The sequence below is a fragment of the Rana temporaria genome, chromosome 8 (genome assembly GCF_905171775.1).
Source record: "Rana temporaria chromosome 8, aRanTem1.1, whole genome shotgun sequence".
Taxonomy (NCBI): Eukaryota; Metazoa; Chordata; class Amphibia; order Anura; family Ranidae; genus Rana; species Rana temporaria.
The window spans coordinates 137,815,358-137,830,781 of NC_053496.1; the positions used below are offsets into that span (position 1 = coordinate 137,815,358).

At 41.3% G+C, this 15,424-nt stretch overlaps 1 protein-coding gene across 3 annotated transcripts in view; it reads right to left on the minus strand.

Moving 5' to 3' along the window:
- The window catches only part of CALY (calcyon neuron specific vesicular protein), a 72,580-nt gene that overhangs the window by 13,932 nt on the left and 43,224 nt on the right, over positions 1-15,424 (minus strand). For 2 of the 3 annotated variants that reach the window (XM_040320763.1, XM_040320762.1), the window contains exons 2-4: positions 8,018-8,172; positions 3,677-3,796; positions 1,806-1,919 (exon numbers count right to left, since the gene is read on the minus strand). In XM_040320763.1, coding sequence (XP_040176697.1) covers positions 1,806-1,919; positions 3,677-3,796; positions 8,018-8,140 — 357 coding nt within the window. In that variant the 5' untranslated portion in view covers positions 8,141-8,172. Of the gene's footprint in view, positions 1-1,805; positions 1,920-3,676; positions 3,797-8,017; positions 8,173-11,476; positions 11,541-15,424 lie in introns of those variants that run through there. The other variant, XM_040320761.1, reaches the window with a different exon arrangement.

Genomic DNA, 15,424 nt, shown 5'->3' on the forward strand with positions numbered 1-15,424 from the left:
GCCTACAGTATAAAACACCAAATTTCCTTGCAAATAATTGTACCGCTTTCAGCATGTTTTTTCAGACAGAATCATACCGCCAGGGAGGTTAAACTTTAAACTGTTTTAGGAGGTGAATATTTTAAACCTCATTTAAGGACTTCTTGTTGTTCCCTATAAAGTACTTGTTTACTTAAATTAAAAATACCTTTATTGCTTACTGTTTTCTTCTCTTTGGCCCTGAGTTTCCTCCTCCTCTACACCCTCTCTTGTTTTGTACCCTCTTTTTTAAGTTTGATTGCCCTTGTGAAAAAACATAACTGTTCTAGTATATTGGTATTTCTAGGGGAGTTTTTGAGTTGTTGTAATCACCGTCTCCAAAAACTCATCCATAATCACCTCTAGGAGTATGTCTGGTTATGGCATTTCCCTTATAAGGGGCTAGATCGTTATCTGACAAGGGTGCTTTGAGAATCCAAATGGGGTCTATATGGGCCATCAGGCCTCAGATCCCATATGTTGTTTCCCCCATTGAGTCGATTGTAAGGTCTATAGTGACTAGTTTCTTCTCTCAGTTGATGATGTTGTCTAAACAGGGAGTATTGATAACTCCTCCAACCTGGACCATTACTGTAACCAGCGGGGGTGTAGTGCCCATTATGGTCCTTATAGCTAGGGAGTCTACTTCTTTGAGGTTTCCCTTTCCCAGTATTAGGAACAGTGGAGATATTAGCAATGTTACCTCCACTTGTACCCATTGGATGCTGTGCCACTCCTCAACTAGTTGTAGATGGCATTGAACTCGCATTCTCTTCACATTTCCATTTTAAGACTTTGTTGGAACAATAATCACTTAAGTCACGGCTGTACTTCTTTTTCTTTTTGGATTTCTGTTCTGCATGTAATAATTTTTTAAGGGCATCCAATCTATTTGCACAGTCAGAGTTTCCCTTAAACGGGAGAAGTTTCTCTTTAATAGGTTTTACCTCCTCCCCCAATGTAACAAGTTTACGCTTTTTCCTTTATAATAAAAAATTAAGAAATACAACTCCTACTTTATTAAAGTAAATTAACCATTATTTAAGATCAACTTCATCTCTTTGGGGTGTGACCTCCGATCTGAGGCTCCGAGGGACCATGTTGTCCTCCGTATACTTTTCCAGATAAAAATATCCCAGGATGTGGGTAACTTGGAGAGCAGAATATTCTTTAGTCTCATAAAAAGACCACTAATCTCTTCCTTTTCTTCAATTTGTCTATTGAATACATCATTACTATCAATACTAAACTGGGATCTAAAATCAAAGATATCCATGACTCCTAGCAGCAAAAAAAGTATCAATTGTACAAAAAAAGTTGGGTAAGTTGGGAGTAACTAGATCGTGAGTAGGATTTAGAATCAGGACTGTCATTTTAAAAATGCATTGTTGTTTGCCTTTAAAAAATGTCGTCCCATCTTTAATCAATAGCTAAGGGATGCTCTGTAAACCTAGCCTTGCCTTCTTTTCGTGTGCCTTTATTTTCTGTTCTGAGCACATGTACTTGCTGGAGCTAGACATACTATGATTTTGTTGACCTATCAATTGTTCACGTGTGAAGATCTGCACATGTTTTTGATTAAAGCTTTCTATAATCTGCAAGATCTTATTTGAATCAAGTGACTGTCTGCCAGCTCTGCTGAGATTATAGCTATCTCACCACAACAGGATCAGTTATAGAGATCACATTTGCAATTTTTAGACTAGGGAAGCAGAACAAGAAACTTGTTAATAATAGTGTTTTGGTTGAAAGTTTTGCAGTGTTTAAGGTATATGTTGAACAAGTACCTTGAAAATGAAACCTTCAGGACAAGTGAGCTGTTCATACCACAGAGCCTTGTACATCACCAGCATCAGAAGACAAGCCAGAAAAACCATGGTGATCAGGATCAGACCAGTCAGCTTGAGAAGTCAAGAAAACAAAATGAGACATATTTTAGGAATCTTTAAGAAGCAATAACATAAACTACTTTGATGAAATGTTTATAATTTATTTCTGCAGACAATGGGAGGTCAGTGGAAGTATTTTTTATTACAATCACAGCACACATCACATTAAAGGAAGGGCATACATTTAAAAAAAAAAAAATCAATTAAAAATATAGTCAGTTGTTGTCAACTGAACCGAGAAGCAGGACTGTGACTCAATCAAGAAAATATAAGGTTGAATTTATTCTCTCTTGAGAAGAGAAGATTTAGGGGGATATGATAAACATGTATACACACATAAGTGGTCCATATAGTGAACTTGGTGTAGAGTTATTCACTTTAAGGTCATCACAGACAAGGGGGCACTCTTACATCTCGAGGAAATTAATCTTCAAATACAGAAAGGCGTCTTCACAGTAAGAGCTGTGAAAATGTGAAATAGACTCCCTCAAGAGCTGGTTCTGGCCAGCTCAGTAGATTGTTTTAAAAAATACCTTTATTCTTTCCTAAATGCACATAATTGAATACAATTGATCTGCTAACTATTTTAAATTTGATTCGCTGCCTGTGTGTTTTTTTTGGTTGTTGCTGTATTGTTGTTTTTGGCGCATCGAGGCCTACGGGTAACTGACTGCGTTTTGTACTTTTTTTGTACTTTTAAGAATTTTAATAAATAAATAATATAACTGTATACTAATATTTATAGGTACAGTTGATCCAGGGAATATGCAATTGCCTCCTGGGGCATCAGGAAGGAATTTTTCCCCCACTGGAGCAAATTGGATCATACTTTAATGTTTTTTTTTGCCTTCCTCTGGATCAACTGTGATTATAGGATAGTGTTTATGGAGGTTTTAGATTTTGTTTTTTTTGGGGAGGGGGGTTTTCTGTTGTTTGAGCTTGATGGACTTGTGTCTTTATTCAACCAGTTTAACTATGTAACTATTAACTTTGATCCTTTGCAAGCTCTCAGGTTACTTGTAATATAAAAGTCAGAAGACATTTCAGAAGCTGTCTTTTAAAACAACTTTAAAAGAAAGCCACACCCCCCACCAAGCTATCCCATGGTCAGTAAGGTTCACTATCAAATGAAAGGACTCATAGGGATGCTCGAGAGGTGGTTAGGTGGTGAGGGTAAATTTAAAGTGGAACTGAAGTCTTGTTTATGATAGACTATGAGCAGGCAGGCTATTATCACAGAAAAGACATGCAATGTCTCTTCTGCAGTAATTTGCACCTACCTGCCTGCTTGCAGCATTCTCCATCATGTATCTGAGCTGTGCATGCAAAGCTCAGCTTACAACACCCAACTGATCCCTGTGTGACCAGATGAGTGGCTCATGGACATGCACAGGAGTGGCATCATCCTGCACCAGCCAATGATGATGAAAAAGATGCCAGCACCAGCAAGGGTCGTAGACTGTTGGAGGAAAGATAAGTAAGGATCCCTTTAGATCCACTTCAACATTTAAAAATGTGAGATTTACAAAAAAACGTAACTGCCTATCCATCTGAATCTACCGATCATTTTGATATTTGGTTGTCACTGAAAATATAATGTTTGTGTAAGTATTTTGTCATCTAATGCGTATTTTAAATTGCTTTTGCTTGTGAAAAGTTTACTAGACTTTGGTCTCAAAAATAAAAAATGATCATGTATTAAAGATTCAGCAACAAAAGTAGCACATCTTCAAAATGTTAACACCTAAAAATGCTATTCACTGCCATACCTTGACCTTTTCAGAGACCTCATCATACAGGTTTATGTTTAGTCGTTTAATCCCTGGCACATGGATCTTCCTCTTTTTTTTCTGCTGCAGCTGATATTCTGTCCGAGTCTTTACAATCAACTAGTAAAAAAAAAAAAAAAGAGAGATTGCATATAACGTGGTATTTTTAATTGTATAGAGGACAAAAGCACACACGCACACAAGACATTTCTTTGCGGCCTAGAATGAGTCTGATACTTTTCAAAATTTGGCTTATTAACTATTACAATAAAACACCTACTTACCATCTTTTTTTATGGGGGTTACGTTGGTTCTAGAGGTGGGAGGTGGGAGGCTGCCATTTGGTTGTGGTGAGAACTAGCTTACAATCCAGAAATTGTACATGTGAGAGTGTATACTATTTTTATATTCATGTGATTTGTATCTTTTTAAATATAGTTATATCCCTGATACTAGAAAACTTCCTGACAAAGCCAAACCAGGCGAAACATGTAAAGTACCTGAAGCGACTCAGCTCAAGAACAATTATTCTGAATTGTACTTTTTATATTGTATGTCATTGACCAAATAATATAATAAAAAGATTGTAAATTTAACTGATGTAAAACATTTTGGCTCATTTGTGGCACCATGAAAGCCCTGCTTCTGTTGTAAATAAGAATTACAAAAAATATATTATGAAATATTTAATAGTAATCCCCGAGCGAGACAATGAAAGAAGATTCAATGACACTTGTCATGTGAAATACACCTATTTTTCCAGCTATTGTTTGTTTTTTTATACTAAGAGGTTCACATCAAGAAATCTGCATTAGCAACGCAAACTCAGTAATGAAAAAGCAAAATTTTTCAATGGTAATCAATTTTTCTACAAAATTATCTTTCTTCTTTTGCTCTTTATTGCCATTCTGTAGCGCTACCCCCGTAGGGGCCACTGGTGTATGTGGTTGTCTCCCACCCTGCACAGCCAGGCACACAAATTTTCACTCACATCAGAGACAAGAAGCTGTCCTTGCAGCTTTGTTTTTGTTTTTTATTAGGGGATTAACTTCAGATCAGTAGAACTCTTTAGTGACTTGAACTATATACATCCAGTATACACTTTTTTCCTCTTCTACCTCCAGCGCAACTTGCTTGCGGACTGTTACTCTAAGGCCCCATACACACGATAGAATTTATCCGCGAATACGGTCCAGCGGACCGTTTCCGCGGATAAATCCTCTCGTGGATTTCGGCGGATTTTCATGCGATGGTGTGTACTCACCATCGCATTGAAATCCGCGCCGAAATCCTCTTGCAATGACGTGTCGCGCCGTCGCCGCGATTATGACGCGGCGACGTGCGCGACGCTGTCATATAAGGAATTCCACGCATGCGTCAAATCATTACGACACATGCGGGGGATCCCTTCGGACGGATGGATTCGGTGAGTCTGTACAGACCAGCGGATCCATCCGTTGGGATGGATTCCAGCAGATGGATTTGTTCTGCATGTCAGCGAATATCCGATCTGCTGGAATCCATCCCAGGGGAGATATATCCGCGGATAAAGATCCGCTGGTGTGTACACACCATAGGATCTATCCGCTGAAACCCATTTGCTGGGATTTATCTGCGGATGGATTCTATGGTGTGTATGGGGCCTCAGGACCAGCTAGCACAGGTTCCAGGAATCTTCTCCCAGAGTCACTTACCCAACCCAAAATAAAATAAAAACACACAGGCTGGGCTGCGATCCTATCACTAGCACTCTAGCAACGCTTGGCTGGGGGATTGGGGAAAAAATGTCTAGGGCAAGGGCATCCCATATAAATACAGTTTTGGAAGGGGGGAGGGAACAAACTTGGACAGGACTATGATACAAATAAGTAGCAGTAGAAAAATAGACATTTGATTTGAACAGCTATACACTCCTCACATTTTTGTAAATATTTTATTAGATTTCTTCATGTGACAACACTGAATAATTTACAATTTGAGCAGTGAGTTTACAGCTTGTATAACAGTGTAAATTTGCGTCCCCTTAAAATGACTCAACACACAGCCATTAATGTCTGGCAACAAACGTGAGTTCACCCCTATGAGAAAATGTCCAAATTGGGCCCAATTGGCCATTTTCTTTCCCAGTGTCATGTGACATTACATTAGTGTTACAACTTCTCAGGTGTGAATGGGGAGCAGGTGTGTTAAATTTGGTGTTATCACTGTCACTCTCTCATACTGGTCACTGGAAGTTCAACATGGCACAGAATTCTCTGAGGATCTGAAAAAAATGAATTGTTGCTCTACATAAAGATGGCATAGGTCAGGGATATTCAATTTGGACCTCCAGCTGTTGCAAAACTACAAGTCCCATCATGCCTCTGCCTCTGGATGTCATGCTTGTGGCTGTCAGAGTCTTGCTATGCCTCATGGGACTTGTAGTTCTGCAACAGCTGGAGGTCCGCTAATTGCATATCCCTGGCCTAGGTTATAAGAAGATTGTGAAGACCCTGAAACTGAGCTGCAGCACAGTGGCCAAGACCATACAGCAGTTTAACAGGACAGGTTCCACTCAGAACAGGCCTTCACCATGGTCGACTAAAGAAGTTAAGTGCACGTGCTTAGCGTCATATCCAGAGGTTGTTTTGGGGAAATAAATGTGATGCCAGCACTGCTGCAGAGGTTGAAAGGGTGGGGAGTCAGCCTGTCAGTGCTCAGACCATATGCATGAAATTGGTCTGTATTGTTGCCGTCCCAAAAGGAATCCTCTTTAAAAGATGATGCACAAGAAAGGCCGCAAAGAGTTTGCTGAAGACAAGCAGACTAAGGACATGGATTGCTGGAACAATGTCCTGTGGTCTGATGAGACCAAGATAAACTTATTTTGTTCAGATGGTGTCAAGTGTGGCAGCACAGCAACCAGGTGAGGAGTACAAAGACAAGTACGTCGTGCCTACAGTCAAGCATGGTGGTGGGAGTGTCATATTCTGGGGCTGCATGAGTACTGCCGGCACTGGGGAGCTACAGTTCATTGAGGGAACCATGAATGCCAACATGTACTGTGACATACTGAACCCGAGCATGATCCCCTCCCTTTGGAGACTGGGCTGAAGGGCAGCAAGGCACACAGCATATCTAAGGTTGCTACATCAGTCCACCCAGAGGTGCCTTCACATACCCGCAGCAGCTTTCATTGCCTTCTGGTATATCCCAAAGCTAGACTGTTCTAAATGGGCAAAACTGGCAATTCCAGATAGTATCAGAGCATGTCAACAACTCTCTTCTGCTTATTCATATTCCTAGTGACCAAATAGTATGATTGGCTGCCTTGTTTGCCAATAGGAATATGTGTGGGGCAGACAATCTTTATAACTACCAGGAAGTGTCAGAGCTTTTCCTTTTTAGAATGGCATAACAGGGTGCAATGGGCTCGCGGCCACCCCCAACCCCCATTTCCTTATGCTTTCCCCAAGGAATAAGATAAAAAAAATGTGTGTGTGCATTTACTTATATTGTATATATGGAGCGCTGCCCCTTTAGGTTTTGTGCAGGTACCTGGACAAAGGTGTTTACTGACTGGTCCAAGTGAAGCAGGTGACCAGTAGAAGGTTCTGGAACTCACCTGGACCCTATTTAAGGCTGCAGAGAATGCTGCTTCTGGCTGGGTACTGGACTTTACTCCTCCACCCCTCCCCCCTCCCTGTCGTTGGCACGTTTATGTGGTTTGTCACCTCTGGATCAGGGGGGGACTTTACAGTTTACAAGTGATACTAGCTGCTCGAGTCCTGAGACTAAGCAGGGAAAATCTTCTGTATTAGTATTTATCAGTATTCAGTGGTTCCGTGAATTTAAATTAAATATGAAATGGTCATATTCAGTATTATAATGTACCAATAAAGTGCCACGCCCATTATTTAAGCCATATGGTGGTAGTTTTATTTCTGTGGGGTTTTTTGGTGTGGTTTGGGGGGGGGGGGGGGGGGTTGTGTGGCCTGCGATCCCAAGACAAGGAGAGCTGCTGTAGATCCCATGATTACGACACTTCGAGTTTAATGAACCAGTGTGTGATGAGACAAACAACTGTCCTACCATAATGAGAAAGCAGGTTTAAATATAACGTATGTAAAGCATTTTCCAATGCATTTTTACTAATATGGATTCATGGAATTTCAAAAGATTCAAAACAAACATATTCATTTCACTCATGTACAATTTTGATTATGTACAGAAAATTATTTACAACAGATGCATTGCAGGAAAGTAATACTCATCAAATATGGCACTCTGGACACACATTACATAACTACAGTATCACAGTAAAGTGAACTGAGCTTGCCAATAATGTAGTTCATATCTAACCTTTTCAGGAAATGGTTGCTCCAATTGGTCAACATCGAGAGGTGTTATCAAGGGCACCTTGTCCTCATCCAAACCTTGTTCATTGTCACCTTTATCTGCCAGATTAACCCCTAGCTGCACCATTGTCTCAGGCACAGCTAAACCGTGAGGAATATCTGAAAAAAATAACAAACACAATGGATAAAACGGTAAGAATCTCTGGTGGCAACAACAGTAACAACTAAGTAACAATGTAGGATGAAATCTTTCCATCGGGGACATAAAGCAATAAAAACTGTTTTAGTAGAGTGAGAAAGGATTAGGACCCCTGTCGGAACCAAACTAACGTGTGCCCAATGGAGAAATTGTTATCATTTTCTGTCCCGGTGATAGGGTCACCAGAACAGGATATAAAAGAAAATCTCCCCAGTGGGAACAAGACAGTCTTAAAAATCTGAAGGGATTTCTAACTTTACCCAACTAAGCAAAATAAGAAAAAAAAAGTTTGGCTACACTTATACTTTCAAGCTAATATTGTACTGCCTTAATGACTGTGATTAGCAGGCATCTTCAGGAGTTTGAAACCCGTGCCGTCATTCCCAATGTTGTGCTATAGCACCTTAAAACTGAGTCACTTCATAATGTTGGCAGCTCTCTGGCTGGTATTAGCCACCCACCCCGTGCAACTTACTTTTGGTGTTTGGTAAGATTCCCACTTAGGGTTGCCACCTCATCCCTTTAAACCCGAACACATATGAATTACACAGGTTCTGAGGCTAATTTAATGCAGGAAAGGCAACAAGTGAGTTTAATTATCATCTTAATCAGCCACAGAACCTGTGTAATTAATATGTGTTCGGGTTTAAAGGGATGAGGTGGCAACCCTATTCCCACTGCAGCAATGGTATAATAAAAAGTCACATATGACTTGGGGCCAGCACCAGCAACCAAGATTTTCAGTAAATTACATAACTTTGAATACCATTTACTTAGTTAAAGTTATTAGGCTGGTAACAGAGCTACGGAACAGAAGAAAAACACGGGAGAGATATGAAATCACTAAAGATACATGGGCCCAGCTCAAATTTCATGAATTGGGTTTACATCCTCTTTAATTCCACTGCAGAATTCAGGATAATAGGACCAAATGTTTAGCTTAGTAAAGTCCAAATGACATCAATTCAATTGTTTTAACAGAAATACTGTAAATGTGTATGTACAACATAAAAAAAGCAACTCGGATATAACATAGAAGGCACATACAATAACTAGGAAAACAAGGCAAATGGCTGAACTAAATTGCAGTAAACGATGCTAGGCTAAACACGACAAGGCAAACCTTGTGAGCAAGTCATTTGAAATCAAGCTGAGGTTTTCAGACAGGCCAAAAGTGCAACTGTTTCCCAAAACATCAAAATGGTTTATTACAAAAGTGTCATATATATTTGGCCTATTCCAGTTTCAGAAATAAGCTTCAATGCTGAGGTAATAGAAGCCTTCCAAAATGCTATGTCTTTTTTCCTCTCGTCCTTCCTCCCCTGTGACCCTACCTTGTTATTTGTTATGCCGCGTACACACGATTGGTCAAACTGATGAGAACGGTCTGATGGACCGTTTTCATCGGACCAAACCGATCGTGTGTAGGCCCCATCGGTTAGTTATCCATAGGTTAAAAAAAACAATCGTGTTTTAAATTTAACCGATAGATACCTAACCGATAGAAAAAAATCGTTTGTAGGCACGTCCATCGGTTAAAAATCCACGCCTGCTCAGAATCAAGTCAACGCATGCTTGGAAGCATTGAACTTTGTTTTTTCAGCACGTCGTTGTGTTTTACGTTACCGCGTTCTGACACAATCGTTTATTTAACTGATGGTGTGTAGGCACAACTGACCATCAGTCAGCTTCATCGGTTAACTGATGAAAACGGTCCATCAGACCGTTTTCATCGGATGGACCGATCGTGTGTACAGGGCTTTATTGTTCTTGGTTTCACAATAAATGTACACATTTCAATTTATAACCGTACATCCACTATCAATGGTGTGGTGAAGGGACCCATTTGGTGTTGTTAACTCTCGCCTTGAACAGCCAAGGTTTGCGTTTGATCAACACAGCCATTCTTTAACATTATCAGCAGCAACCAAGGATTCAAACCCACAACCACAGCTGGGGAGAGAACAGGAGAAAATGACAACCATGCACTATTACACTATTACGTATACCCGTCGTTCCCGCGTCGCAAAGTTTAAATTTTACGTCGTTTGCGTAAGTGAATCGTGAATGCCGCTGGACGCCATTTACGTTCACTTTGAAGCAAATGACGTCCTTGCGACGTCATTTGCCGCAATGCACATCGGGAAAGTTTCCCGACGGAGCATGCGCACTACGTTCGGCGCGGGAACGCGCCTAATTTAGATGATCCACGCCCCCTACGGGATCATTTAAATTACGCGCCCTTACGCCGGGCATTTTTGAGGAGCGCCCACGCAAATTACGTGGCTACTGCTTCGTGAATGAAGCGTAGCGCAGATAATTTGCAGGGGCGCAAGGCGCCTCGGTAAAAAGTGCGCAGCGGTACCTGAATCTGGCCCAATGTGTTTAACAGGGTCTTCATTATTCTGTGACACTATTTGTATTGATTTTCAATTGATGTGGCTAAATACTGATCTTCAGCTAATAACCTACACTTTGAATGTCATAAGTCCACCTTATTGGCAATAGGGTCTTATGCCGCGTACACACGATCATTTTTCAGCATGAAAAAAAAACGTTTTTCAGCATGCCCAAAAAACGAAGTTTTCCCAACTTCATCATTAAAACGACGTTGCCTACACACCATCATTTTTAAAAAATGATCTAGCAAAGCACTATAAAGGGGAAGTTCCATTCGCCTTTGGGCTGCTTTAGCTGATTCCGTGTTAGTAAAAGACGATTCGCGCTTTTTTGTCTGTTACAGCGTGATGAATGTGCTTACTCCATTATGTATGGTAGTTTTACCAGAACGAGCGCTCCCATCTCATAACTTGCTTCTGAGCATGCGCAGGTTTTTTACGTCGTTTTAGCCCACACAGGATAATTTTTTCCAACCCGAAAAACAACATAGTTTAAAACGACGTTTAAAAATGCAGCATGTTCGAATTTTTTTTTTTTTTTGTCGTTTTTCAGAACCTGAAAAATGATGTGTAGCCCACACACGATCATTTTAAATGACGTTTTTGAAAAACAATGTTTTTTTAATGCCGAAAAATTATCGTGTGTATGCGGCATTAGTTACATTCAGCTCAGTTTCTACACAAAATACAATCTCTGGTCTTCACCTTTTTTTTTCATCAACTTTCTGGGTCCCTTTCTCACATGGCTATACTTTCTGGACACTTTAAATATGGCTTGACAATAGATGTTCTAATGGTTTTTAAGGAAGGACAACATGGAAAGTTTCCTGTGTTGACTTTTCACTCTCAGCCACTCACCACCTACATTGTAGGGAACAACTGCAGTATGCTTCCTCTATGCCTAAGTAGAACATCCAAGGTAGCCAGAGTTTTCAAGAGGTCCTACCAGAAGGGGAGATTCTCGCAGCACTTCACATGCCTAGACCCAGAGTCCTGGTAGCAAGATAGTTTGTAATGTTGTATCCTCACTAGGTAAAAACCAATTGGATAAGTGCATGTGCCAGGTAGTTCCTCAGATAATAAAAAATTTAAATTGCGCTGAAAAATCGCATAACAATTGATATAATGGTTAATGATGAATGATAAACACAAAAATAAAGCATATTAATAATATCAAAACAAGTATAAAAGAACATAGGGCCAGATTCACGTAGGGCAGTGGCGGTGTAACGTATCGTAAATACGTTACACCGCCGCAATTTTTCATCGCAAGTGCCTGATTCACCAAGCACTTGCGATGAAAACCTACGCCAGCGGCCTTCGGCGCAAGGCGGGCCAATTTAAATGGGCGTGTGCCATTTAAATTAGGCGCGCTCCCGCGCCGGACCTACCGCGCATGCTCCGTTTCCGAACTCCCGCCGTGCTTTGCGCGAAGTGACGTCATTTTTTAGAACGGCGGCGCGCGTAGCGTAATTCCGTTTTCCTGGACGGCTTGCGCAAACTACGTTATTTTTTAAATTTCGACGCGGGAACGACGGCCATACTTTATACAGCAATACGATTGCTGTGTAAAGTTAGGGCACCAAAAAAAAAGACTAACTTTGCGACGGGAAACTAGACTAGCGGCGTCGGGAATCGCCGTAACTCCTAATTTGCATACCCGACGCTGGTTTACGACGCAAACTCCCCCCAGCGGCGGCCGCGGTATTGCATCTTAAGATACGACAGTGTAAAACAATTACACCTGTCGGATCTTATGGCTATCTATGCGTAACTGATTCTATGAATCAGTCGCATCGATAGAACAACAGATACGACGGCGTATCAGGAGATACGCTGTCGTCGTATCTGCTCTGTGAATCTGGCCCATAGGGGGTTATATACAAAAGGCAAATCCACTTTGCACTACAAGTGCAAACTACAAGTGCAAAGTGCACTTGAAATTGCACTGAAAGTGCACTTGGAAGTGCAGTCACAGTTTTTTTATTTTCCTTGCATGTCCCCCTCGGATCTACAGCAACTACACTTCCAAGTGCACTTTCAGTGTACTTTCAAGAGCACTTTGCACTTGTAGTTTGCACTTGTAGTGCAAAGTGGCTTTGCCTTTCGTAAATAATCCCCAAATTGTCCCAAAACAATCCTAAGGGGATGCTATTTTTGGCTATTGACAGATATATAGCACCATAGAGAGGTGGGTCTACCAAGAGGGGGGGTCTCACAGTTGGAGACATGTATCCATGAGCTCAGATCCCTCCTTCCATATGGAATGAATGTGTTAATGCATTTATTAATAATGCATGACACTCCTTTCCTTTTAAAACGTTTTTTTTATATAATGAAAAATAATGTTTTTTTGTTTTTTGTGCTATATATCTGCTTTTTTTTAATCAATTATTATTCAATATTTTTTGGTATTAATTATTTTGCTTTATATTTTTATCATCCAGCCCCTCCAAATATGTTATTTTTAATGATTTATTGAACTAGTGGAAGCAGGATCCGATAAAATACCTTATAATCAGATTCGGTCCTATATTATGCCGTAGTGCGGCTTGGATATCATTCCCGGAACTAATACTAGTTGGCTCCGATATCTTTTACCATACTGAGGCTTGGTCCTTTGTTGGACCAAAGAGAGTCTTGGAATGCCACACGATATAGTTCTACTTCCTGTTCCCCCTCTTGTTTCTAATACCCCGACGACGTCAGATGTGACAAAATGCGTGGGTTGGAGCTAAAGGCTTGTGATGTCATTACACTGTTCGATACCAGAAAGTGTTTTATCAGGCTTCCGAGATGGAGTGCTTTTAAGGCGCCTTATATTTATGTATTTGTAAGTAGTTTGCACATGTTTTAATAATAAATTCCCATACTGTTTCACACTATGTGGCTCTTACCCTTTTCCCTTCATGTGTGCATGAATTTAATCATTCTGCCGTGAAGGTGCCGGAGGATTTGACGGTTTATCTGGATGATGCCTTCCCTTCAACCGGGAACGTTGTCAAATACTGTATATGCTTGTTTTGACGCATATTATTACCTAAGAGTCCATCAACTCTGGTAAGAGTTTCCATTGCACATTGAGGTGGTGCAGCACTTGGAGATTTTATGGTGTACACCAGAATCTTCCTTGCAAGATTCACGTCTTTTAAGATATTCAACATCACATTCTTTTTTTTTTTGTGTGTATTTTTAAATTACATCATTATCCTCATGCATTTGGTGTTTTTGATATCTTAGCATGGCATTTATACATGTATTATTTCATCAGATAATAACTTTTCCAGTGTGCAAAAGCAGGCCCCTCAAGCCTGCTGATAGGCTGGGACATTAAATGGCAATAATACAGAATGTTACCTCTAGCAAGCCTTGCTGGTGCTATTTCAAACAGCAAACAAGTGAATACTATACTATAGATCACCAACAGACACATACAGATGTGTGAACATGCATGTAAACACACCTTAAAGTGGAGGTTCCGCCGTTTTTTTTTTAAAAAAGTCAGCAGCTACAAATATGGCAGCTGCTGACTTTTAAAAAATGGACACTTACCTGTCCAGCAAGCCCGCGATGTCAGCAGCTGAGGCTGAGCAATCGCTCGGTCCTCGGTTGCTTCCGCCGCCATCCTCGTTGAGGGATTCAGGAAGTGCCCAATTCCCTACTGCGCATGCTCGAGGATCGTGGCGCGCCATCAGTGGTTCCCGCTCTCTCCTGGGAACAGTGTTTCCCAGAAGACAGCGGGGGGGGGGGGGAGTGACGTCACAGGCTGGATTCCCCGACCCTTCAGACCCTGAAGTGGTGCAAATACCTGTCTCAGACAGGTATCTGCACCCCCTCCCCCCTGAAAGGTGCCAAATGTGTCACCGGAGGGGGGGAGGGATCCAAAAAGCGGAGGTTAACTTTTTGTGTGAACCTCCGCTTTAACATTGATGTGTTTTTTTATGGAAGATTCTGCCAGCAGGAACCTGCGTGCCTTTCCAAAAAATGCTGTGTGAACGAGGCCTAACACCTGCATACTCCTAATCTACTCCCTGCTTTGTGTGTGTGCTAAGTAATAGAAAAAGAGATACATTTCTTCTGTTATTTGGGCAGAAAGATAAAATATGCCAATGCACTTGATAGCAGTGAAGGCAGGGGTTTCTGTATTCACATTTTAAAGTGCACCTGCATTTACATATACTTAAAGAGGATCTCAAGGCTCCTTCAGAATTTTTTTTAAAGTCAGCAGCTACAAATACAGTAGCTGCTGACTTTTAATATTAGGAAACGTACCTGTCCAGGAATCCAGCGATGTTGTCACCCAGGCCAGTTTTTCAATCAGCTATCGGCGGGCTGCCGCCACCATCTCCACTAAGGGAAACCGGCAGTGAAGCCTTGTGGCTTCACTGCCAGTTCCCTACTGCACATGCACTCTGTGAATGAACTGGCTGTGGGGGAAGGAGGTGGAAGGCCGAACTCCCAGCCATGGAAAACTCACCTGGAAGTGGGAGCGGGGACCTGTCAAAACCAGGTACCAGCTCCCCCTTCCCCCACAAGGTGCCTATTGTGGCAGCGGAGAGGGGAGGAGGCAGACAAGCGGAGCTTCCCCACTTGGGTGGAGTTTCACAGTAACAGAGCATTAAAGCCCTGTACACACGGCCCAGAATCTCGCCAGGAAAAAAACGTAGTTCCCAAAGCATGGCCCGTTGGGGGTACTTGAGGACTGAGGTTGAGAACCACTGGTATAGAGAAGCTCAGAGACCCAGTTGCTGTAACGTTACGCTGGATATTATTTGAGAGTTAGGATCTCAACTGCGGAGACTACTCAGTTTCG